The sequence below is a fragment of the Sus scrofa genome, chromosome 11, assembly GCF_000003025.6.
Source record: "Sus scrofa isolate TJ Tabasco breed Duroc chromosome 11, Sscrofa11.1, whole genome shotgun sequence".
In the NCBI taxonomy this organism is placed as follows: domain Eukaryota; kingdom Metazoa; phylum Chordata; class Mammalia; order Artiodactyla; family Suidae; genus Sus; species Sus scrofa.
This window is the reverse complement of record NC_010453.5, coordinates 5,559,683-5,583,560: the sequence shown is the minus strand read 5'-3', so window position 1 is coordinate 5,583,560 and position 23,878 is coordinate 5,559,683. Positions and strand designations below refer to the sequence as shown.

Sequence of the window (23,878 nt, the reverse complement as noted above, 5' to 3'; positions counted from 1 at the left end):
TTTTGGCCATTTTTAAAAGTTTGGGCTCTTACTGATTTGTGATTTTCCTTTTGTCAACTGTGTAAAATCTTCCTCCAAGTTTCTTCTTTACTACAGACACCTCTGCATTGTTTTTATTTTAATTCAATAAAATTTACCCGTACTGCCTTTAAGAGTTAACAGTATTTGCCTCCAGCAGAGAAGATCTTTCTCGACAGAAACATCGCATTTACTCATCTACATTTTAGTTTTAAAGTTTTGTTGTAGACATTTAAGCTCTTGATCTATCTGGAGTGAGTTTCGGCACGCGGTCAGAGATAAGGACCCAACTGTAGTGACACCGTCTTTTACCATCAAGGACCACTCTCCCACTGCCTTTCTAGCCTTTCTAGGCCACCTCTGTAACAGACTGTGTCTACGTTCTCCCCAGTGTGTTCCATCAATCAATGTGTCTAATCCAGCGCTGTCACCACATTGTTTTAGTGCCTACAGACTCCAACCCAGCCTCCCCCACCCCGCACCACCCAAAATCCTAATCGTAATCTTGGAAGTGCTCCAGGAAGTCTTGAACCTTTACTCTTGGATATATTGTATCATACACCATGAAAAGCTCTGTCATGCTATAATATAATAAAAAATAAAGACCAAATCTTGATTAGAAGTGTGGAATTTTCAGCCAACCACCCAATCTTCCAGGGAGGAGAAAAGGGGCTGGAGACTGAGTTAACTATCAACCACCCAAACAATGAAACTTTCACAAGAACTCCTCAGAAGTTGGGTGCAGAGAGCTCACAGGTGAGCACAGGGGGGGCTGGGAAGGTGGCACACCAGAGATGGCAGAGAAATCCCGCCCGCCACACTCCCTCCCAGACTTTGCCCTCTCTTCCATTTGGCTATTCCTTGTATAACCTTGTATAATGAGCCAGTAACAGTTTATAAACTGCTCTCCTGCATTCTGTGAGTCATCACAGCAAATCACCAAACCTGGGGTGTGCTGTGAAAACCCCTAAATTTGCAGATGGCCAGACAGAAATACAAGTAGCCTGGGTACTCCCATTTCGGCTGGCATCTGAAGCCAGAGTGGTCTTATGAGGCTGTGCCCTTAACAATTAAATTGTTAGGATGTGAATTCTGTGTCAGAAGGACTGTGAGTAAAAAATAGCTCATGCCCTTTGACTGAAATTATACTGAATCTACAGTTTAGAAAAACGGATACCTTAATCATTATGCCTTCCTACTCATGAATATAGTATTTCACTCTATTTGTTTATCTTGCTTAACACCTCTAGTGAGAGCTTACAAATGTTTTGTTGTATTTATTCCTAGGTACTGATATTCTGAAACCATTGTAAATAGCATCTTCTAATTAGTCTTTTAAAAAAAACAAGACAAAACTCTGAATAGGGCCTCAAAGGCAATGCTTAACAGTAAAGAAAATTCCAACCTGAGCACTTCAAAGGCTTCAACAAATAAATCTCCTGCCCATCTAAACTGAAAAGAACAGGCTTAAAGATGTGACAGCCAGACCTATTTCTTCTCATTCTTTACCAATCAAGAATATGCTCAGTGATCAGATCACAAAGATGGTGAATCCTTGATTCCTAGTGTATTCTTTATAAAGTTTTGCTAAGTTAAACACATTTAATCTTGACTATAAAGAATAAGCTAGGGAGGAGTTCCCGTCGTGGAGCAGTGGTTAATGAATCCGACTAGGAACCATGAGGTTGCGGGTTCAATCCCTGGCCTTGCTCAGTGGGTTAAGGACCCAGCGTTGCCGTGAGCTGTGGTGTAGGATGCAGACGTGGCTTGCACCCCGCGTTGCTGTGGCTCTGGCGTAGGCTGGCAGCTACAGCTCCGATTCGACCCCTAGCCTGGGAACCTCCATATGCTGCAGGAATGGCTCTAGAAAAGGCAAAAAGACAAAAAAAAAAAAAAAAAAGCAGCAGCTAGGAAGGGAACCGGAAGATTTTAATACAGCTGAGAAACACTATGGTACAGTCAGGAAAACCCGGGTTTAAATCCTGACTCAGCCAGACAATTACTAGCCACTGTCTTAAAGTAAAGCTGCTTAACCTGCCTGTTGGCTTCAGTGTCCCTCACATGTCACACGGAGACGATAATATCAGTGTGTACATCACAGGACTTCGGCGAGGAAAAAAATCGACACACAGAAAGTCTTATTAGGACACTGCCTGCAAGGCTGCCTCTCAAAAGTAACAACAACCACCGTCCCCGCCCTGCCCTAAGTACCTCTGACCCCAACGTCATCAAGCCTCAAACGTCATCAAGCCTCAAACGCAACATTCCAGTGCAGAGTGAGGCACATCACCACGAATTCTAATGCTTTATTTTCTGATGAACTAAATCAGAATCTTATCACATGTAGAATTATTTGAAAAACAAACAAACAAACAAAACAACCTAGATGATCACTGGCATCTTGGAATTCTTCTTAAGCAGATTTCAAATAAATATATCATAAGATAGTAATTAGCTAGTTTAAGGCATAAAACATGTAAGACTACAGAAGGATTACAGTATCCTCTAAAAGGAAGGATCGACCAACGCGCATTTTACCTGGCATATCTGCTTGATCAATTTGAGCCATCGTTATTAAGTGTCTGTTAATGAGCTCCTGAGAAAAGAAAAGAAGTATATTTACATCTACGTACAGCTTCTGAAATCTGGGTTTCCTTTTACAGCTAAATAGCCTATTAATATTTTTGGCACATGCACCTTTTAATGCGATATCACGAAATAACATCTCCAATAACAGTAAAATGTCTAAATTCCAGTCCTAGATAGACATTCCCATAATCCAGCAGTGCTCTGAAACAATGCATATGACTAACTCTGTGGCTATGCCTGTAATGCACTCTGCAGACAATACACTGGTACAACTTATTTCTGTGAAATAAAATATTTCCGAGAATCTAAAAGTAAAATAAAATTCTACACATCAAAAAATAGCTGTTAACCAAAAAAACCTAAAGTAAATTATTTTGTAAAATCTACTTTATAGAAAATACTGAGCTCTCTGCAAATGAGGTTCATTTCTAGGACAAACGACTCATTAACTACTACAGATATTAGCAAAAAGTTGTCTAGCAGTTAGAAACCATTGAAATTATTTATTTTTGACTCTAGAGGCCAGTCAATGCACAGGATATGAAGAGCAGAAGGATGGCCCATTTAGATAGCTATTCCACGTTTTATATGTTTTATATCATCACACAACTACTTGCAGTTTTCTTGAAAAACAGGTTTCCTTAAATAAACTTATCAATTAGAACTCAACAATTCTAAATTCTATCTGTGTCAGCATATCTGATTAAATAACATGGTGTGAAAAGAGTTCTGTTCTTTCTCCAGTTCTTTGCTAAAGCACCAAAGACCTGAAGTATTTCCATTAGGAATTCTGAAAGCATACCTGTCGGAGCTCATCGGCCATGAAGAAGGAAGGGGCATTTGCTTTCGGCTGCATGTAAGCAACGTGAGGTGCAGTTGGGGGATAAATATGATAGTTTGGAAATACCTACAAGGCAGTAAGGGGGGGAAATGTAATGATCAATTTTTCTCCATTGATAAGGTTTATCATTACTTTGATCAAATTTTAAGCTTTAAATGACAGTGAATCAAACATCTTGGAGGATAGCGTTTATCAGAATATCTTCTGAATGAATTCATTTTTAAAATAATCTTATATTGAAATAACCAATTTCTTAACATCTAGTTAAGAAAGGAAACATTCCTTCAGGTAGTGTAAACTCTGAGCCCCACTGAGAGGCAAGAGTGGCTCTTTGGAAGAAATCTTACACAGTGTGTAAGTACAATCAGATCATGGCCTTACTGCCCTGGGCGCCCAAACAACAGCCCTCTGAAAGGTTTCTTGCAGCCAAACAAAACAAGGTGTTGCCTAGATAGATACTTATGAACACTTCCAACTACAACAGTAAGAAGGACCAACATACTCTGGGTCGGAGCTGAGGTGCAGAGAGGGCGAGATGAGGTATCCGCCTTCCAATCAAACTGCAGCCAATCCACTCACCTGAGTCCTGTCTGTCATTCTTCCCATCACCTGCTCCCTCCCCTTTTCCCTCTGCCTCTCCTTCCCTTCACTGGTCCACCATGCAAAAATTAAACTGCATCCTAAGGAGTTCCCGTCATGGCTCAGCCGTTAACGAATCCGACTAGGAACCACGAGGTTGTGGGTATGATCCCTGGCCTCACTCCGTGGGTTAAAGATCCAGCATTGCCGTGAGCTGGGGTGTAGCCCGCAGATGCGGCTCGGATCCTGTGTTGCAGTGTTGCTGTGGCTGTGGCGTGGGCCAGCGGCTACAGCTCTGATCAGACCCCTAGCCTGGGAACCTCCATATGCCTCGGGTGCGGCCTTATAGAAGACAAAAAAAACCCAAAAACGAATACAAAGTGCATCCTAAAACAGCTTAGGTTTTAGTCTTTCATTTTTAATTAAAACAGACAAAGTTTTTTTTTCTCTCTTAAAAATGAATTCAGCCAATTTCTGGAGACCTCAGATGATTAATCTGCTCTGGATCTCAAGCAGGAAGTGGTTTTGCAATATGTGAAAGACTTCCTTTAAACTCTGACTGCTGGGAGGATAGCACCTCTTTCTTGCCTGGGTTTGCTTACACCAGATAGTACAGTTTAGCTTAACGACCTCAGGTCTACCAGGAACATAGTTTTAAGAGTGGTTTGAAGGGTATAAACATTATAAAAACAGCTGAGGCAGTTTTGTGGCAAAATGACCTTTCTATACATTAAACTTTTTTCTCCATATGTGATGAAGTAAAATAGACTAAAAATGTAAACGATTATAAAACATAACACCCCCCCCCAAAGTAAAACATTGTTGGAATTCTTACTTGAAAGGAGCAAGAAAAGTTTCTACTCTACCTCAATTATTTGACCTTCTGTTCGGCAAGCTGTTCTGTGATAATTTTTGAAAGACCTCTGACAAAAAACAAAACAAAACATAAAACTATTAGCTGTTGCATAATTTTTTAAAAAGCATGGTACATGATTTACGAGTACATCTAGAAATGTCGTCACATTTATTTCCCATGCACCTTTAGGCACAGGTCATGCCCATTTACCATCAGGGGAACGATCTCAGAGGCACTAAGATTCAAGAGTCCCCAAACAATGCAGCACTGGGATGCTTCAAGAGGAAAAACAGAAATCTGCTGTCTTTCCACTCAAACTGTCTTTTAATAAAACAGTGACTACCATCAAAATAAATCATTAATGTAACTTATGGGATAAAAACCCTACTAAAATCCACATTCTTTTCATCTAAGCCTATAGCCTATGATTTTGTCAAAGGTCTATGGTTTAGACCGGCTTTCATATTTGAACGGAATTTAGCTTTCTGACTCATGAGAGCCTCACCTACTACTTATCTGTCTATAGTTCAATCATTTTTGAACATGGACAAAATTCTGAAACTAAAAAGGTACCATTTATGGAACATGCCACGCCCCTCCCCGCCGCCCCCCAGTCCTTTGGCAGCTCTCCCTGCACATAGTCAGGGCTCCCTAAACCTCCTCCCTCCTTATCAGAGACCCATACTGGGTCCTCCTGCCACTGTGGCCTCCGCGACCCAGAGTTCTAGCTATTAAATCACTGCCTAGTCTGAGCAAGCATTTATCATCAAATTACTTTCCATAACGACTGATAAGAAACCACCTAGTCTCCTCTGATTTCTAACTAGAGATTGAAACTATCTAAACCTATAAACAATCATCAGCAAACGCCACCTCCAGCCGGCACAAGTACTAGGTAACCCTGTCAACAAAACATGCCATAAACGACTAAACCAGAGCTTGAATAATATCTAATTTCTGATTAAAGCCATATTTATCCAAAACTAGAGGTGTCATTAATGCAGAAATGGATTATTTTGAAAAAGTACGAAGAGATGAGAATGGCCATCTACGTTAGAAAATTACGTACTTTTTCAGGTGACAGTAAAAAGATACAGGAGGGGGCAAGCCTCCTCGCCAACCTCCTTAATAAGAAGACCTGTTACCTAAGAGCCCCACCGCTTCTCTTTTAATGCAGACCTACCACTGAGCTCACAGGGGCCGGGGTCGAGTCCGTGTAGAAGTAGGTGGTTCCGCCGACGGTCTCCTTCTGGATGACCTGGCCGGAGGACGGAGTCTGAGGAACCGGATGGTTAACAGGTGTAGAGGCACTAGAAGGCACCATGTAACTTGCTGGATTTGGAGTGTGACTTCTTCTCCTGGGAGCAGGGGAAGTGTGTGGAGTGATCTTAGGGGAATGCAGCGGGGAAGATCCAGCAGACAGTGACATTCCTGAAGAAGATGTAAAAACACTTCTTAGAAAGCAAAAATTGGTTTTAGAGAAAAAAATCTGGAACACAAAATGCAAACATTCATTTGGAAGAAACATACTTAACAAAATTATTTAAGTGCAAAAAATAAAAGACTTGTATCTTGTTTTAGAGAAAGCTCTGATTAAAGCAAATGTAAAGAATTTCTTTTTTCCAAATACAGTTGTTTCCAAATTGGAAAGGAGGAAATTTATTATAGGAATAACTCTCATGTTAATCACGATTTACTTGAGTAACTTCATGAGTTTTAAGAATTACTGATAACAATAAATTAATTGAATGAAAAAATCAGAAATAACTGGGATTCTACAAGCCTTTCTTTTATAAAGGGCATAATTCCTCTTTTGTAAAGAATCACTTAAAACTATGGCTAGGATCAATATAAATATCACATTTCCCTAAAATATTATAGCATTAAAAAAAAAATCAAACTATTTAATGAGGTTTACTAGATCTCTTTGGGCCAAACACAATTAATAAAATGGTTTGAAAAAGCAAAAACAAAAACCAAAAAACCCAGGTACAGTCCTAGTTGAAATATATGGCAGCTTAAATACAATGTTTTTTGGTCAAGGAGTATACTCTTCTGATGCCTTTTATCTTTAAACAGGCACACATTACAGCAGACAACTGGAAATTCCTGAGGATGGGTACTGTTTAAAATTAGTCCAACTGATATCACTCTGTTGTACTTCAAGTTTTACCTAAACGCAACTGTTAAGAAACCTCTGTAGGCAGAGCATCCTCTACCATGAATGAATCTATGGGGAACAAAGGCCAAGGACCGCTGTCGTGGCCCTTTAAGAGACCACAAGGTAGCTGAGAAAACAAGGCCAGGGCACACGTAAAAGACATAGAAGAACACCAAATATAAATTTACACCCAAGAACACCCAAATATAAATTAATATACTACAAACTACATGCACAAACGCAGATGGAACGCGGACTAAGTAAAACCAGGTAGAGTTGGTCAAAGGCTTCACGGAGGTGATCGGTTCTGAGCAGAGACTGAAAATGGTTCCTAGAGCCAGGTACACGTTCTGAAAAAAAGGAGCTTATCCACCAACTGTTTTCTGGCTATTTAGGGAACAACTAAAACCCTTCACCTTTGAAGTAAGACGCTATCTCACAGTTCAAGAAAGAAGTTGCCGGAGATGCCTCTGGTCACAGAAAGATGATTAACAGAGATACGAATTTCAATGGCTAAAAATTCATAAAACACCAACATTGTTTTGTTTTGGTTTTTTAAAGATGTAGGTGTGAACAAAGATACGGTGAGACCTGAGGTAACTTTTACCTCTACTCTGGAGCGCTCTCTACTTTCTCAAGAGCCCTGGGATCTTGATTTCATCTGATTTTCTGAGCAAATATGTGAGGAAAGGCAGGGTAAAGCACCACAGTACAGATCAGAACTTAGACAAGGGGGCTTGTTCTCCGACCAAGGAAACTTGCACAAAGTCAGCAGCAAAGCCAGGCCTCAAACCCAAGTCTCCAAACTTTCAATTAATTAATTAATTAATTAATTAATTTTTAGGGCTGCACGCACGGTATATGGAAGTTCTCAGGCTAGGGGTCAGAGCAGAGCTGCAGCTGCCAGACGCCACAGCCAGAGCAATACCAGATCTGAGCTGCATCTGCAACCTACACTGCAGCTCACTGCAATGTCAGATCCTTAACCCACTGAGCGGGGCCTGGGATTGAACCCACATCCTCATGGATACTAGTCAGGTTTGCTACTGCTGAGCCACAACAGGAACTCCTCAACTTCCAATTTAAAACTCCTCCTGCTATGACACAATGTCTACTGCACTGGCATTAAAATAGGTCAGGAATTCTCAAGTATGTCTTAAATATATCTAAGAGAAACTTTAAAAATCTAAAATCCTTTTTAAAAATACTAAAAATATATTAAGCCTCATTAAAAAAAAAAAAAAAACCTGTTTCAGAGTTCTGTGTTTTTTCTAAGTGTACACTATATATTTAATTCCAAGTTAATCCATACCTCAAAGATTGGGGGGATTACTAAACTATTTTCAAAAGATAAATGCTCCCCTCTTATCTAATATGAAAGGCATCTAGACATTTTTCCTAAAGCTAGTGTCTAAGTCTTTCCAAGATAAAACTGGCCAAGTCACCAAAATCAGTCAATTTGTTTACTACCTTTAACTTAAATAACAGCAACAAATACAGCTACCAATTCCTAAGCACTTCCCGTGTGTCAAACACAAAGTGCTTCCCATACACCGGCTTATTCAATCCTCACAAAATGCTGTGAGGCAGGCGTAACACAGTCACTTCCCAGAGGAAGAAACTAACTTAATTTTTAAAAATTTATTGTTAAGGGCAAATATAGATTATTAAACAAAAGAATCAAGATTCAAACTCATGTCTATTTGAGCCCAAAGCCTGCGCTCTTATCCAATAGTCTATGCAGGTGCCCAATCCCTAAGCCTTACACTAGACACTAGAAAGGAGGCCCCCTACCCTCAGTAGCACGGGTGACTCCTTAAGCTCTGGGGGGCGGGGCTGCAGCGGGAGTGAAGACAAAGATCCTGAAGCCAGGGTAGGCGTACAGGGGAAACACAAGGTAGACTCTCTCTTTAAAGCTAAATACATGGGAAAAGAGTACCAAAAGCAATCCCATCGGTGAAGAAATTCACACACAGTAGAATTCACAAGTTGTAAGTAGAAGACTTTCTCTTAAGAATTTTCTATTTTGTGGCTCTTCTACTACAAAATTCCAGCACTGAAATTTGAGTTCATAAATCTGAGCTGCGGCTGACTGGAGTCATTTAAACATATTCAAAATAAAATGTGTACAGCAGTAAGTATCACCACCCATGAGGGTAATAAGAGAACGCAAATTGTATGGGAAACTAGAAATGGAATTAACCTCTAAAATTATTGAAAAATCATACATAGCCACAAAAGGCACAGCTTGGTGCCACTAAAATATTTACAAACATGTTAAAGAACTGAGTAAAATATATAACATGTCAGCTTGTCACAAGATGTGAACAGACATTCTTCCAAAGGAGATATACAAATGGCCAATAAGCACCGAAAAAAAGCAGCTCAGCAGCACTTGTCATCAGAGACACGCAAATCAAAACCACCATTGATAGCACTTCACACCTACTATGAAGGCTGTAATCAAAAACAAGAACAAGCATTCGTGAGGAAATGGAAAAATGAAATCCTCACACACTGCTGGTGATATAAAATCATGCAGTCACTTTTTTGAAAAGTTTGCCAGTTCCTCCAGTTGTTGCCAGCGAGCCTACTCCTAAGTAGCTCTCCCAAGAGAACTAAAAACATTATGTTCACACAAAAACCATACATGAATAGCAGCATCATACATAATAGTCAGAATGTGGAAACCACACAAACGGCTAAGGACTGGCAAAGGTAAACGCATAAACAAAATGTGACCTACACACACGTGCAATGTTATTCACCCGCAAAATACTGATATACACCCTACGACGTGGAGGAAGCTTGAAAACATTAGGTGAAAGAGGCCAGACACAAAAAGGCCACATGGTGTATGATTCTAGTTGCATAAAATGTCCAGAAGAGGCAGATCCATAAAGACGGAAAGGAGATGAGTGGTTTCCAGGGACTGAGGAAAGGGGGAGGGAGAACGAGCACTAAGAGGTAAAAGTTTCTTTTCCGATGATAAAAATGCGGCAGAATGAGACCACAATGATAGCGACACAGCCTGGAGGACACCAAACCCACCCAACTGTGCCGAGTTCCCGTCATGGAGCAGCAGAAACACATCCGACTAGGAAGCATGAGGTTGCGGGTTTGATCCGTGGCCTCGCTCAGTGGGTTAAGGATCTGGTGCTACCGTGAGCTGTGGTGTAGGTTGCAGACGAGGCTCAGATCCGGCGTTGCTGTGGCTGTGGTGTAGGCCAGCGGCTGCAGCTCCAATTAGATCCCTAGCCTGGGAACCTCCATATACCTCGGGTACAGCCGTAAAAGGCAAAAAAATAAAAATAAAAGATGAATCTTAAGATTTGTGATTTACATCTCAACAAAAAGTTATTAATATCTAAGTTTTGCTGAAAGTGAGGGGAGAAGGATCAAGAAAACTCCCTTAATCCGACAGGTGCAGGAGAGTGAGTGTGTGAGTGTATATGCATGGGGGGGACAACAAATAAACTGCAATAATTAGCAATAAACAGATACTGCTGACATTAATTAGCAATAATTAAGGCATTAATTAGCAATAAAAAGATAAAATATCTAGGCATAAACCTACCTAGAATGTGCAGGACTTAAGAGGAAGAAAAGGCTAAGACTTTACTGTCAGAAACAAAAGACAACTTGGAAGAAAAAGAAATAAATACCTACACTTACTTGTAAAAATGTCAATTCTATGCCTAATTCATCTAAAAGCACAATGCTAATTAAAAAAAAAAAAAAAAAAAAAACGAGAATTTTTTTAAATTAGCCAAACCAACTCTATTCACATGGAAAAATAAACACTAAGAATAGCCAGGAAAGGAGTTTCCATTGTGGTGCAATGGAAACAAATCCGACTAGGAACCATGAGGTTTCGGGGATCCCTGGCCTCCTCGCTCAGTGGGTTAAGGATCCGGCGTTGCCGTAAGCTGTGGTGTAGGTCAGAGACATGGCTTGGATCTGGCATTGCTGTGGCTGTGCTGTAGGCTCGATTGGACCGCTAGCCTGGGAGCCACCATATGCCATGGGTGTGGCCCTAAAAAAAAGCAAAAAAAAAAAAAAAAATTAAATATGATGTTATGCAAACATAAAATGCAAAGGTCAAAATAGAAAATGGTGATCAATTTAACTTCTTCAAAAAGTAAATATTTCTACACAGCAAAAAGGTATCTCCAACACTTAAAGGGCTAAGCATCTTATACAGCCCTTAAAATCATTAATAGAAAGCAACCACTAGAAAATGGATAAATTATAAAACTAGCCAGTTTGTAGCAAAGAAACTTTAAATGCCTCAAACATATAAAAAGATGTTCCCATTTCCTAATTATTAAACAGATGCAAATTAAAGCCAGAATATCACTGGCTGAGACTGGCATGGATTAAGAGACGGTTATTAAAAGGGTGGGTAGCATAAAAATACTGTCACACACCTTGTTTTTTTTTTTTTCCCAGGGCCAAACCTGAAACATATGGAGGTTCCCAGGCTAGGGGTTGAATCAGAGCTGCAGCTGCTGGACTACACCACAGCCACAGCAACACCAGATCTGAGTGGCGTCTGCAACCTGCACTGCAGCTCACAGCAACATCAAATCCTTAACCCACTAAGTGATGCCAGGGATAGAACCCAAATCCTCATGGGTACCGGCTAGGTTCATAACCCACTGAGCCACCAAGGGAACTCCCTGTCACACATTTTTAGTGTTATTGATTTTAGCATTGATTCCAATTTCTTTTGGAGAAAATTTGGCAATATCTAACAACTAAAACCTTTTAATTGGCATGATCATGGTAAAAAATTCAAACCCAAAAAAAGTCATAAAAGGGAAAATCAGAGCTGTGAACTCAACTGAGGTGGATATTTCTGTGTTGCTTCAGTGGCCAATTCAAGTCACTGAATAAATGCCTCAAGAACAACTGCTAAGGTTGCTTTTAAATCCCTTCTAGGAAAAAAAACAAAAGTAATATTTTCTTGTCTCTGAGAAGTTTTAAAAAGGTGTCCTCTCAGATACAAACTCATCTAGGATGTCAGCGCAAACCCTCAACATAAAAACGTCAGAAGAACCCCTTTTAAAACCAGACACAAGACAGAAATGTCAACTGTGACATCTTCAGAACACCCAAACTAAAGGCCTCAGCCAATGCAACAAGGTAACTGAAAAAAGGTTACAAAGGAAGAGAGAAAACTATTGTTATTTGCCAGCAATTGTCCCAACATAAGAAGGTATAAAAACGTTAGAAACAAACGAATGTATCAAAGTAACCAAGATACAAATGTCAACCACATATTTACACACTAGGAATAATCAACCTGAACTTTTTCTTTTGGAAGAGCCAATACCACAAAGTGCCTCAGAATACCTAGCCTATTACCTAACATATCACGTATATTAATATATATGTATTAAGTGCCTCAGAATACCTAACATATTACATATATTAATATATATGTAAGACCTAAACACAGAAAATTAGAAGGCTTTGTGGAAAAGGAAAAGAGAAATGGCGAGAGAGCCAAGGTCATGGGCTGAAATGCCGCCCATCCTCAGGAGCCAACCAAGGTCCCCGGAGGCACAGGCTGCTTCCGGACCCGCAGGCCTTCGACGACCGCCGCTCCCTCTGCCTCCGCTGTTCTCTCCGGTGTCGACACCGAGCCTCCAGACCCAGCCTCAGCGCCTTCCAAACCAACCTTGCCACACCGCTTCTTACGCTGTCAAAACGCTCCGGATATCAGAGTTCAAAACTTATTCCCGCCACCTTGTACTTGACCCTTTGCTCTCTCTTTGGGGGGCAACTTTATCCTTTGCTGTCTCTTTGTGGGGCAACGGTGCCTCAACCCTCTCTGTGTGCCCCACTCCCCGTGTGACGATGGCACACGAGCAGCACACGAGTCGTCTGCCGAAAAGAAAGAAAGAGGTAACGTTTCCTCTCTGGGGGCAGCAGGGGCTCTGATGAGGCAACGCAGAGTGCCACCACCACAGTTCCTGCGGAGAACCAGAAAAGCACGTGCTCAGGCTGTCCGGCGGCAGAGGGCGCCGTCCTGACCATGGAAAAGCACCGGGGAAGCAGAAGAACTGGAGGCCAAGGACAAGCTGCGGCCAGGGCAGTCGGACTCTCCCAGACCGCGCTTTCCAGGTCAACGAAGCCCCGGCAATGCAGGCTCCATCAGGACATGAACTAAAATCACTCATGCTGTAGCTAAAGTTGTTACCTTGAACCAAGTTCCAGGAGCCAAACTAAATCCTCAGGAGCAAGCCGTCATGTACGGCTACCCTGAAGAAAACGCTTGAGATCGGAAATTACCACAATACATGTCACACTGAACTGAGGAACGATGACAGCCAGACAGAGGAAGCACTATCTTAACAACAGGGCCAACATCTGGAGCCTCATCCAAGAGAAAATTGTCATCAGGCGTTTCGAGGAACAGACCCAGGAATACAAAAAGCAGCGTTACGATCTTTAAAACCAAATTCCCCAATCACACCCCACCCCAATAAAATGATGCACAGTTACAGCCCTCAAAATGGACACTAAGTTCACACTCCTAAATTCTAACAGGATCTTAAACATGCTCAGAATGAGTAACTTCTGTTCCTTGATACTGCTGATGACGATTTAAAGGATGGAAACACCCTGTAAAATTGCCTTCAGGGCATCGTTCTCCCCTCCCACTCCCACATGCTCTCTCAGGGATCCAGAGACACGCTTTCTTCGTCCACTTGCATCACTAACTGTCCTTAGCCAGAAGGAGAAAGTGAGTTTAAAGAAAATGTTTAGTCGTAATTGTTTTATCAATTAAAAGTCTGGATGTCATGGCATTATCTGCAATTTGATGCTATTTGTCTGGGATATTCTAGGAAGCCATACATACGGCGTGCAGGACAGATTTCTACTGAATAGAGCTTCCTGAAATAAAACGTTAAATGCTACAGAATAACATCAAAAGCGCACTAAATTCTCCATTTGATGTTGATGACGACTGCATAAATAAAACTGCTTTAAAATACAATCCTCACAGTTTCTTGGCAAATTTAGTAACAAAGATTCTTGATGAGGGGTCCCCAAGACCATTCCCATATTCAGAATTCACTGGAACTCGAAGGACTCAGCACAGAGCTGCACCTGGAGCCAAGATGTACCACAGGAATGCAATAAACGTCCACGTCCAGCTCTCCAGGGGGAAAGACACAGGTGGGCGTCTAGTGGAATCCACGTAAGGGCGTCCTTAGGTTCCCTTCCTCATCGGGGGTCACCCGCCTCCTCCAGGAGCACACATGCCTCCGCGCCCAAGGTTTTTAGAGGGCTCTGGTCGCGGAGACACCCTCTGTCTAGCACGCACCAGAAACCCACCCTCCAGGAGAGCAGGAGTGCAGCATAAACCTCCCCATTTGCACAACGGGCCTAGGAAGAGTCAACCACCCTCTGGGTTAGGGAGCAACGGGAACACTCTGCATCTCTGAGGTCCCAGACAGCAGCCCAGGGCCAGCTGGGCAAGCAGGCTTGGTTAAGGACAGCGGACTTCAGCCTGCTTGGTTACCTCATCTCTGCAGAAATTTTGAGTTGTTTCCAGCACACTCACCACGTTTTCATTATTCTGTTCCATAGTACAGTACTGTTACAGAGAACTCTAAGGGCACACGTTTTGTCTCTAACAACGAAACATATGCCCTGGGGAAGAGGGAAGACAAGAAAAATAAGCTTTAAGTTAGGGCAATGGATTTATGTTGATTCCACCACGTTTTGTCCACACACGCACTGAGAAAATTATATAATCAGTGATGTGCATTCCATGGCTAGGAAATATAGCAAAGAAAAATTTAAAATAGCTCTTACGAGAAGGAGCTGAACCTATGTGTTTCATCAGCTCCTTTCTGAATTATCTAAATATACACAGTAAAAGTAAATATATACGTTATGGCTTAAAAAAAGATTTCAGCTACAAATAAAACAGAAAAGACTTTGCAACATCATTAGTTGTCATGTTTTAGTTTCCAGTATACTCAAATTATAGAATCCATTCAGAAAGCTTACTTATTTAAAAGTTAGAAATATATGAAACAAAACTTTATTTTTAGTAAACAACTGCTGGACTTTTATCGTAACCCTAAAGGATCACCTAGGCTATGATTGGGTTTATGCATCATAAAAACAGCTACTTTCAATTTCAATAGCTTAAAAACTATTCAGAGCCTATGTCCCAGAAATGCTAGCTCTACATATGCTTTATATACACAGAGTACATAACATATACGCTGCTTTGGGGGGGGTGTATGGATGTTCCCAGGCCATCAATCAAACCCATACCACAGCAGTGATAACACCAGATCCTTAACCCACTGAGCCACAGGGGAACTCTCGCATATGCTGCTTTTAAAATAATATAATTCAACATTTTAATAAGCATATTAAAATGCTTAAAAGCATTTAAAAGCATATGTTGCTTTTAAAATAATAACACTATGATTCAACATTTTAATACGTAAGTTTTCAAAAGCAAAATGGCAATTTGAAGAACAGAGAAAACCCTATCAAGTGAAGTCTATTAAGGTGTTCAGAATGGTTTTAGGGGAAAAGAGCTCATTAAAGGGATGTTCTACAATGCACACAAAATTCTTACCATAATTTAATTCCATTCAAAAATAAAGCTCTTTGAATACTTAATAACTTTACCTTTAAAAAATCAATTTGTTGACATTTTGAGTAACTTTGAACACATTTATTTGCACAAATATTAAAGTTATCTTTTTCGCTTTATACTAAGACACATAAAATTAAAAATCCTAAATTTAGAAACCCTTAGTATTTTTTCTTCATGATAATCATCCAATTTAGTCACACTTAAATTCACACAACTATCTCCTTAAATTTTTCAGAATCTACTTCTGAAACTGCCAATAATTTGAAGAAAGTGTTTTATAATTCCCAATTTTTACACCTGCCACAAGCAGACTAGGCTTCTCCCTGCTTATAATGTATTACACAGCTGGGGCCTGCCACGGCTCAGGCACACCAACAACTCAGTGAAGACAGCAATGACCCCGGAATCGGGTCCCCTGAGTGCCACGACAGCCCAGGGCGGCACTCCCATGTGCTGAACGTAACCCAAATTTAAATCCCTAGGTGGTCATGTAAAAATAACGGATCTAGAAGAAAAAGCTTTAAGGAGAAAATGTTATGAAAGGCAGAAGAACTGCCAAATTTTAGAAGATACAAAATATTAAAGGAGGGGAGGATGGTACAACCAGTGCAAACATTTACCTGTTCAAGTTTCTGGATTTCTACAGTGAGGCTCAAAATTATACGGAGCCCTAGAGGTCTATAGGTACTGCGAAAAGAAGTGTACGTTTAACCACTAGAGAAGGATAATTCAGAAAATCCTTGAATTTAAAGAGTGAATTAGAATTTAAAGACTTGAATTAGTGTTTCTGAAGAATCCTAGCAATATGGAAGTTTGGGTTATTTTCTTTACTAAAGATCTAAAAAATTTTTACGTCTAATGCTGTTCATTTTTTTTTCCCTCCCCCACCCCCAAAAGGCCCTATAACCTGGAGGGGATACATTTTTATGATAGACGGCATCTGAGAATCCAGAGACTAAATGGCAATAATCTTTTAAAATGTTGCCATTAAGTTAAAAAAAGTAGGTATTTCACTAAATTTTATTTGGGGAACATTTTACCATCACTTTTAAGTCACAAACTCAGGTAAGAAAAGAAAACTTTACAAAGCAGACATAAAGATTTAACTGAGACACCCATCGGATAGGCATGTCTGTGTTTTGAATGGATATCTAATCCTCCAGTAGATCAAATACACCACAATCCAAAAAGCAAGAGGATTAGCAAGTAAAAGCCAAGGTAATACTAGCCTTTACTTCTCTCCCCAGAATAACGTCATGCAGTGCAAGTCAGCTTTGCAGGTAATCTCTCATGTTTCATATAAAAATGCATTTAATTAAACATTATAATTGTCTTGTTTCCTTGAAGACTGATACAAAAAAAAAATACTGTAACCTTTTAAGGTAAAAATTGTTCATTATCAAAATCACATTACAATATTAACCATTAGCCAAAGTATAAATTATTCACTAATCTAGTAAAATACACACGAATCGAGTTATGCTCAATTTAATCCTAAAAGTTCCAAGCCACAAATGCAAACGACCTTTGCAAGGATGAAACAACCCAAATGCCAAAAGGTTTATCACCCCATGTGGAAAAAGGGTAATTTAAGGATTCATGAGGAGACTGCAAAAATCCTAGGCTGACTCTCAGGGGCATACTAATTCTTGCTGGCAACAAAGAGCAGTAAAATTTCTGCACTTTAGGGAAGTGTTCCATTAAGGGTGGTGCTAAAAAGAAGACAAAGTCAATAGGAGACTGATTCCTTCACAAACCCTGTTTCCACAACAGCAGCCCCTTATGATTCGGGGCGTGCAAGTTGCTGAACTCAACAATCCCTTCAGTTAAACAAACAGACCCCTCAGAGCTGTCCAACGCTGCCCAAACTATCCATCCTTTAGTCGAATCAGTCAGTTTCATGAATTGTAGGGTTTATCTTCAAGTCCAGGGCTGACTCAGAGGGTAGCTTGTTCCCTAGAGAAAACAACCAACAAAAATCAGAACAGCTACTGCTCATAAGCTCTTGCAACACCCAAGTGGAAAGGACAACTTACTGGGTCCAAAAAAAACAGTTCAACTTCCTTTTAGGAGTAGCCAGTACAGTGACGGCATCTATATGCCATAGGCAGTTCCTGGTTAAAGCTCTCACTCACAGTAAGAAATGTTAAAACTAAAAAGCTTACAAGAAAAGCCATCACACACACCGTGGGCTGTTTCACCCAAGAAGTAATTTGCAGGTACTATAAATGGAAAGTATGGCAAGGGCCAAAGCTGTTGTTTTACGTTTGAAAAGCTGCCTGTGTGTGTGTGTGTGTGTGTGTGTGTGTGTGTGAGAGAGAGAGAGAGAGAGAGAGAGAGAGAGAGAGAGAGAGAGATGGGGGGGATAAATATTTCTAAGGCAGCTTTGCTTATGGCCATACATAAAAAACTAGTGAAATGCTAATTCCCTCAACACAAGGTCCTCATTCACTAGTCAGAAAAAAATATTCTAAATCAAAAGATAGTAAGAGTAACAGGCTTTTGTTGTTGCTGTTGTCTTTTTAGGGCCGCACCCTCAGCGTATGGAGGTTCCCAGGCTAGGGGTCCAACTGGAGCTGCAGCTGCCAGCCTGCACCACGGCCACAGCCACGTCGGATCCTTAACTCACTGAGCGAGGCCTGGGATCAAACCTGCGTCCTCATGGATCCTAGTCAGATTCGTTTCCGCCGCGCCAGGAGCTCTTGGGAACTTGCAGAGTAACAGGCTCTGTTTGCAGACTTGCAATGGGACCTGCCTTGCCTCCAATTTCTACAACCAACCACTCAGCACGGACGGCCAGCCTTCGAGCTCCAAATATATGAACAAGGGGGCCTCGGCATTTCATGAGTTGGGGATTCTGTCTACAACAACAAGTTTTCTGGGGTCACGGGGAAAAAACCTTCCTAAGCAAGGCAACCCCAGAGCAGAGAGCGCAAGCGGCTCTCCCAGCGCGGAAATGTCATTTCGTCCTTTCCCACCAAGGAGGTTAAACGCTTTTCGAAGAACGAATCTGTTACGCAAAATCGCCTCCGGAAGGGGCACGGGGGTGCCCAGTACTGCTTTTCATTTTCCAAAACTTATTCTCATCTATTCATGTGGGGAAAGACCCTCATCAAAAAATTTCCCTCCTTCCTTCCAAGTCGTGAGATGGAAAATTCCCCCCCTCAGGCGAGACCCGACACGACAGGCCGTCGGGCAAACTGGGGTCTGAAGTGAGCCACCGGCTGTGGACAGGCTGTGTGCTCGGGCTTGGTGCCACAGGCTTAGGGCCCACGTTCCCAGCCTTCCTCAGAGGCAGGCGCGTTGGGCCCTAGGGCGCCCAGAGCCGCGGCGTGTAAGGAATGGCACCTGCCGTCTGTCTACCCGGGGAGAACTCGCCAGAGAGCCAGGCAGAGCTCTCCCTGGGCTCTGCGCTTCGGGTGAGCCAAAGAGCAACCCTCCCAGCTTCCTGAAAAGTGAGTACCAGGGACCTGCCTCCTGTCAAGAGACAGGCCTCCGTGCCAGCAGCAAGCAGAACCCTAAGCTTCCAGGAATGCTTCAGGGCACTGAAAACTCTTGATTTGAATTGCATCTCTTTTTCACTTTCATTATAGCAATGATGAAATCACAAATGCAGATCCAAATTAGCATGCATTCATTTTGTTAAACTAGATACCATACAAAGACAAGGCACCCAGTTTGTGCTAGGTTTGGGTATCTTCTTGGAAGACCTCAGAATAAAGCCCCTTTCTCCTGTTCCCCACGTGCATATGTATGATCTTTTATTCAGAAGGTAACGGCTCTGCAATAACCTTATTTAAATGCACGGGTACTCAGAGAAAACCGAACAAATGGGTGCACAACTTATTCATGTGAATCATGATTTCTATGTTACTACATGACAGAAAATCCAGAAAAGGGGACGGAGGACTATGAGACTAATTACTGTACTTCGCCCTCCAACGTCAAGGGACGATGTTCGGTAAACTGCTACATACAGCTGTCAGTCTCACAGAATAACTTCATGAGTAAACGCGATAAGCTTGACCCTGTAAATGCCAGTTATATCTGCTTCATATAATTTTAGATTTGAGGGCTGCATACAGACTTCACAAGAGTTCTGCTGCTGTTTTTAAAAAATGTTTCCAAACCGCTGTCTAAATGCTAATTAAGCTTTGGTCTGCCCAGTTCCCAGGTCTCCAGGGGCAGAAAGGGTAATTAAGTCGTAGGTTTCTGGGGCCGGCCGAGCTGCAGGTCCCTGCTGGACACGTGCTCCAAACCATGGGTCCAGTCGTGTCTCCTCTCCCCACTTCCTGACAACCCTCAAGAAATGACGTGCCAAACTCGGGAGTGCTAATGGCAAATAAAACTGGTAATGATTTTAAGAGAGAGTAGCCAGTATTTCAAATACACGAAATGTCATCTCAGCGCCATTTCTCATTAATTTTTCCAAGTCCCTGCCCAATCTAACTTTTTTCACTTGCCTAGCAGTTCTAATTTTGAAATAAAATCCGACTCTGCTGATATTTCAGAGACAGTGGCTCTCCACATCACACAAACGGCAAACTTCAAAAATATTCTTTAAAAAGATAAATGAAAAAGAAACACCACAGAACAAAAGCAGTGACCAAGAGCCCAAGGTAGAGAAACACAACCAGCCGCGTGAGCTAGGTGACGACCGTACTTTCAACTGGCCTGTGGAGTCAGTGAACACGACACCAACGTCAAGTTTATTTTTAAAAATCAAAACAAAGTGCCAGGTGGTAAAAACTAACCAACCAACCCCGCCCCGCCCCGCCCCAGGCCCACCGAGGGGGCCCCCAGCAGCCTCAAGGGAAGCGCCTGCTCCAGCAGGGCCTTGTGCCAGCCCGTGGCCTGGCACCACGCCAGGCGTTTTCTTCGCATCTATTCAGTCTTCACCCGACTCAGGCTGACTGACTTTGTGAAAGTTCACTGACAGAGTGAGAGTATTTCTCTATTACGGTGATGAACTGGTGAACACAAACAGAAAAAAAAGCCAAAACCTTCACAGATTGCCAACTGTCTGTGCCGAAAATGTGGAAAGAAATCCTCTTCCACGACCCTTCGTTCCCGGATACGCCCTTCAAATCAGACGGCCTCTCAGCCGCTTTCCAACTTTCTGGAATCATGAACTTGGCTTCCTCCCCAAGCAAAGGGTAGATGTCAAAATCTGCTGTGAACCGCGTAATAAATAAGTGTCCAGAGGGCGATGCCCCAGGCGCGCGGTTTCCGTGGCCACCGCGACGCTCGGGGCAGGTGGGGGACAGAGAGCAGCGCCCGCGGATGCCCTCCTGAGACCAGGCCCTGAGCAGCAAGGGCCAGTTCCAATCCAAGGAACTCATGCTTCATACTTGATCCATAAAGCTGACGGTGCTTAAAAATTTTCCATTTTCAGTGCTTAAAATTTCAATTGTTTAGTTTACTCGAGGTCTGCATGTGTGATCACAATAGTGAATCAAGTGATAAAAATGCCTCCAGAAGCAATTACTTTTACTGAAGGAAGTATGTATAAAACAGATAACATTTTAAAAACATGAAGAGATCCTGAAAATACCACCGAAGCACAGAGGCAGAAGACCGTCATAGTAACTGGAGAAGCAGAAAGGGCTTTGAGGGGAGAAACGAGAGACACGGGACCGACTCTCTCAAGAATCTGCAGTCTTCCAGGCAGAGTAAGGCTGATGCGAAGGCACAGAGACGGGGAAACGCTGGACATTTTCAAATCCATCTTCTCAAAGAGGATATGCAGTCGACAACAGAGTAGGTCCTCCATGAAGCAGAGTTTAAAAGACTGGAATTATCTAACCACATAAGGCAGCGGGTAGTCATTTAGTAATAATTTCCAATTATTTTAATTCTAAAAATACGTACTAAGCATGTAGACGTGGTTCCTGCCACAAGGGAGCTTATATTCCAGTGGGCATAAAGAACCAATCATCCTAACACACACACACACAGTTCAAATTGTAGAAAGTTCCAAAGCGTAGACAAGCAGGAGGACCCGAGGAAAAACAACACTGGGCAAATTCCTTTACAGTAGTCAAAGGCCTTTTTTTTGGCAAATGACACCCAAGAGAAGGGAAAGAACCAGCCAGGGCAGCCTAGAGAAGAAACCACAAACGCAAAGACCTGAGCCAGGGAGAAGCCTGCCGTGTGGGAGGACCACCGCGCGGCTGGAAGCGCACAGGCCGCGAGTGAAAAGGTGAGACACACGCAGATGACACGGCCTGCGGAAAGGGCCTGGGTCTTCCTGACAGTTAGAACGCCATGATGCGAGTGACACGTGAGGCTCCTTTTGTTTTTAATGCGGAAAATGAATCCTAAGGGCAGACCAATTAGACTATGAAAGCAAACATGTGGAAGAGGCAGTCATGGCTTTTGGTCTAGGATGGCGGCGATTTGTATTTGAAACAGAAGAAGAAGGGTGAACTGAGCTGTGAAGAGGAAGGAAAGAGAGAGCAAAGACGCGTCTTACGTTTCTTGCTCGAGCATCTTTCAGAGGGTATGGCAGGTTTACTCATCTTCATAAAAGCCCAGACAAGAAAAAGCCTTAACTGGGCAAAAGGAATGCAGAAGAATTAATAAATTCTGAAATGAACTGAAGAACCAAGGGAAGTTAGGGCATATTCTTCTAAAGTAATGAAGAGATTTTTACGTGGCTTAGCTAGCTTAAGAGGGAACTGAAGCTTGGAAAACGAATTAAGTAGTTTAGGATCTCTGCTACCTATAATTTTTTAATAACAGAAATTAAATGTCCATGTGCGCACAGGCAATAGTAACTCCATGATAATGATAATACCCAAATTCCGAAAACTGAAAACTTTTAAGATACGTTAACATTTTCTTTGAATTATAAACACATCAAACTGTCGGTTATTTGAGGAGGGGAAAAGTCCTGTCCATCCCAGTGCTTCTCTACTACCTCAAACCTCCTAAATTTAGCCCTGGTTCTTAACCAGAAATGGACATCAGAATTACCAGAAAGACTTTCTAAAAACAGACATATGCAAATTGGAGGGAAGAGGGGAGGACACGGGTGAGAAGCTGGAATGGAAGGTGCAGGATGGGTCCTCGCCAGGAATATCTACATTTTTAAAAGCCTTCTGGGAAACGTTGGTACACATCCGTGGTTCATCTGTAGAAGATTAACACGGAACAAGATAACGGCCACACAATTGTAACTAGCACCACTTTTTAGTATTAATGGTTCAAGTCATGAGATAAATATAGTCAGAAATATATTGAAATTTCATGAACATAAGCCATAATAGTACTTTGTCTTATTATGCATTGGTCTTAAAAGTTGAAATTATTATAGCAAAAAAAAAGATTACACAATTATGTTTTATAAATTTTTCTTTTTGGGGGGGTCATGTTCTCCACTGGTTTTAGTTTAAATATAGAATTTTTACTTTATGATAAAACTAAGTATCTGCCTGGAACTTTCTCCGAACAATTCCCCCATGGTTACTGCTATTTCCCATGAATACAGATATACACAAAGTTATCTCAATATCTCGAGTTAATTATGAGAAACAAAACCCCTCAATAAAACTTAAATTTCTCAAAATTAAACAAATTGAGATGCATTAATATTTTTTACCAAGCCATTTTATTTAATGCAACAAAACTGAAAAACTTCTGTAGAAAAAATTATTTTGGATAAAGTTTTAAAATTATAAATATATCCTCTTTATACAAATAAAGATGAAAAACCCAGAGCTCTCTCATTAGGGAGATTAGATAAATTAGGAAGACTATAAATCTGATTTCTGCCAGTGAAACAATAAAAACCTGTTTCACTGCTACCCTGACTTGATGACATCCTGAGATAGCTCTAAATCTTCCTCAAATAGTAAGATTAAATGGCCCACACATAAAGCCAATTTGCAAAACGCACTCGAGTCACACAATATACCCTTCAAAAGAAAGAAGTCACAACTTCAAGAATAAAACTGTCATAATTTCCAAATGTTAGGAAACAATGCAATTGAGCAAATCACAAAAATCTGGCTTCTCTAAAAAAAAAGCATAACTAATTTTTAAATACCATGTGAAGTGACTACGAGTCATGGAATATATGCATTTAACATATAATAAACTGCAGAACTGTATAAAGACAAGAACAAAACTCTGTCCTATTTAAAGTTTTTTATTCAAAATGTTTTAAGATTTAGTCTCATCATCAATAACTTA

The 23,878-nt window shown here is 41.4% G+C and overlaps 1 protein-coding gene across 8 annotated transcripts in view; it reads right to left on the bottom strand.

Moving 5' to 3' along the window:
• PAN3 (PAN3 poly(A) specific ribonuclease subunit) overlaps positions 1-23,878 on the bottom strand; it is a 127,440-nt gene that overhangs the window by 30,898 nt on the left and 72,664 nt on the right. For all 8 annotated transcript variants that reach the window (XR_002336631.1, XM_021065522.1, XM_005668294.3 and 5 more), the window contains 4 exons: positions 6,067-6,314; positions 4,894-4,950; positions 3,410-3,514; positions 2,557-2,614 (listed from right to left, as the gene is read on the bottom strand). Coding sequence is in view for 7 of the 8 variants with exons in the window: in XM_021065522.1 (XP_020921181.1) it covers positions 2,557-2,614; positions 3,410-3,514; positions 4,894-4,950; positions 6,067-6,314 (468 nt within the window). In the remaining variant the exon portion in view is untranslated. The remainder of the gene's footprint in view (positions 1-2,556; positions 2,615-3,409; positions 3,515-4,893; positions 4,951-6,066; positions 6,315-23,878) is intronic.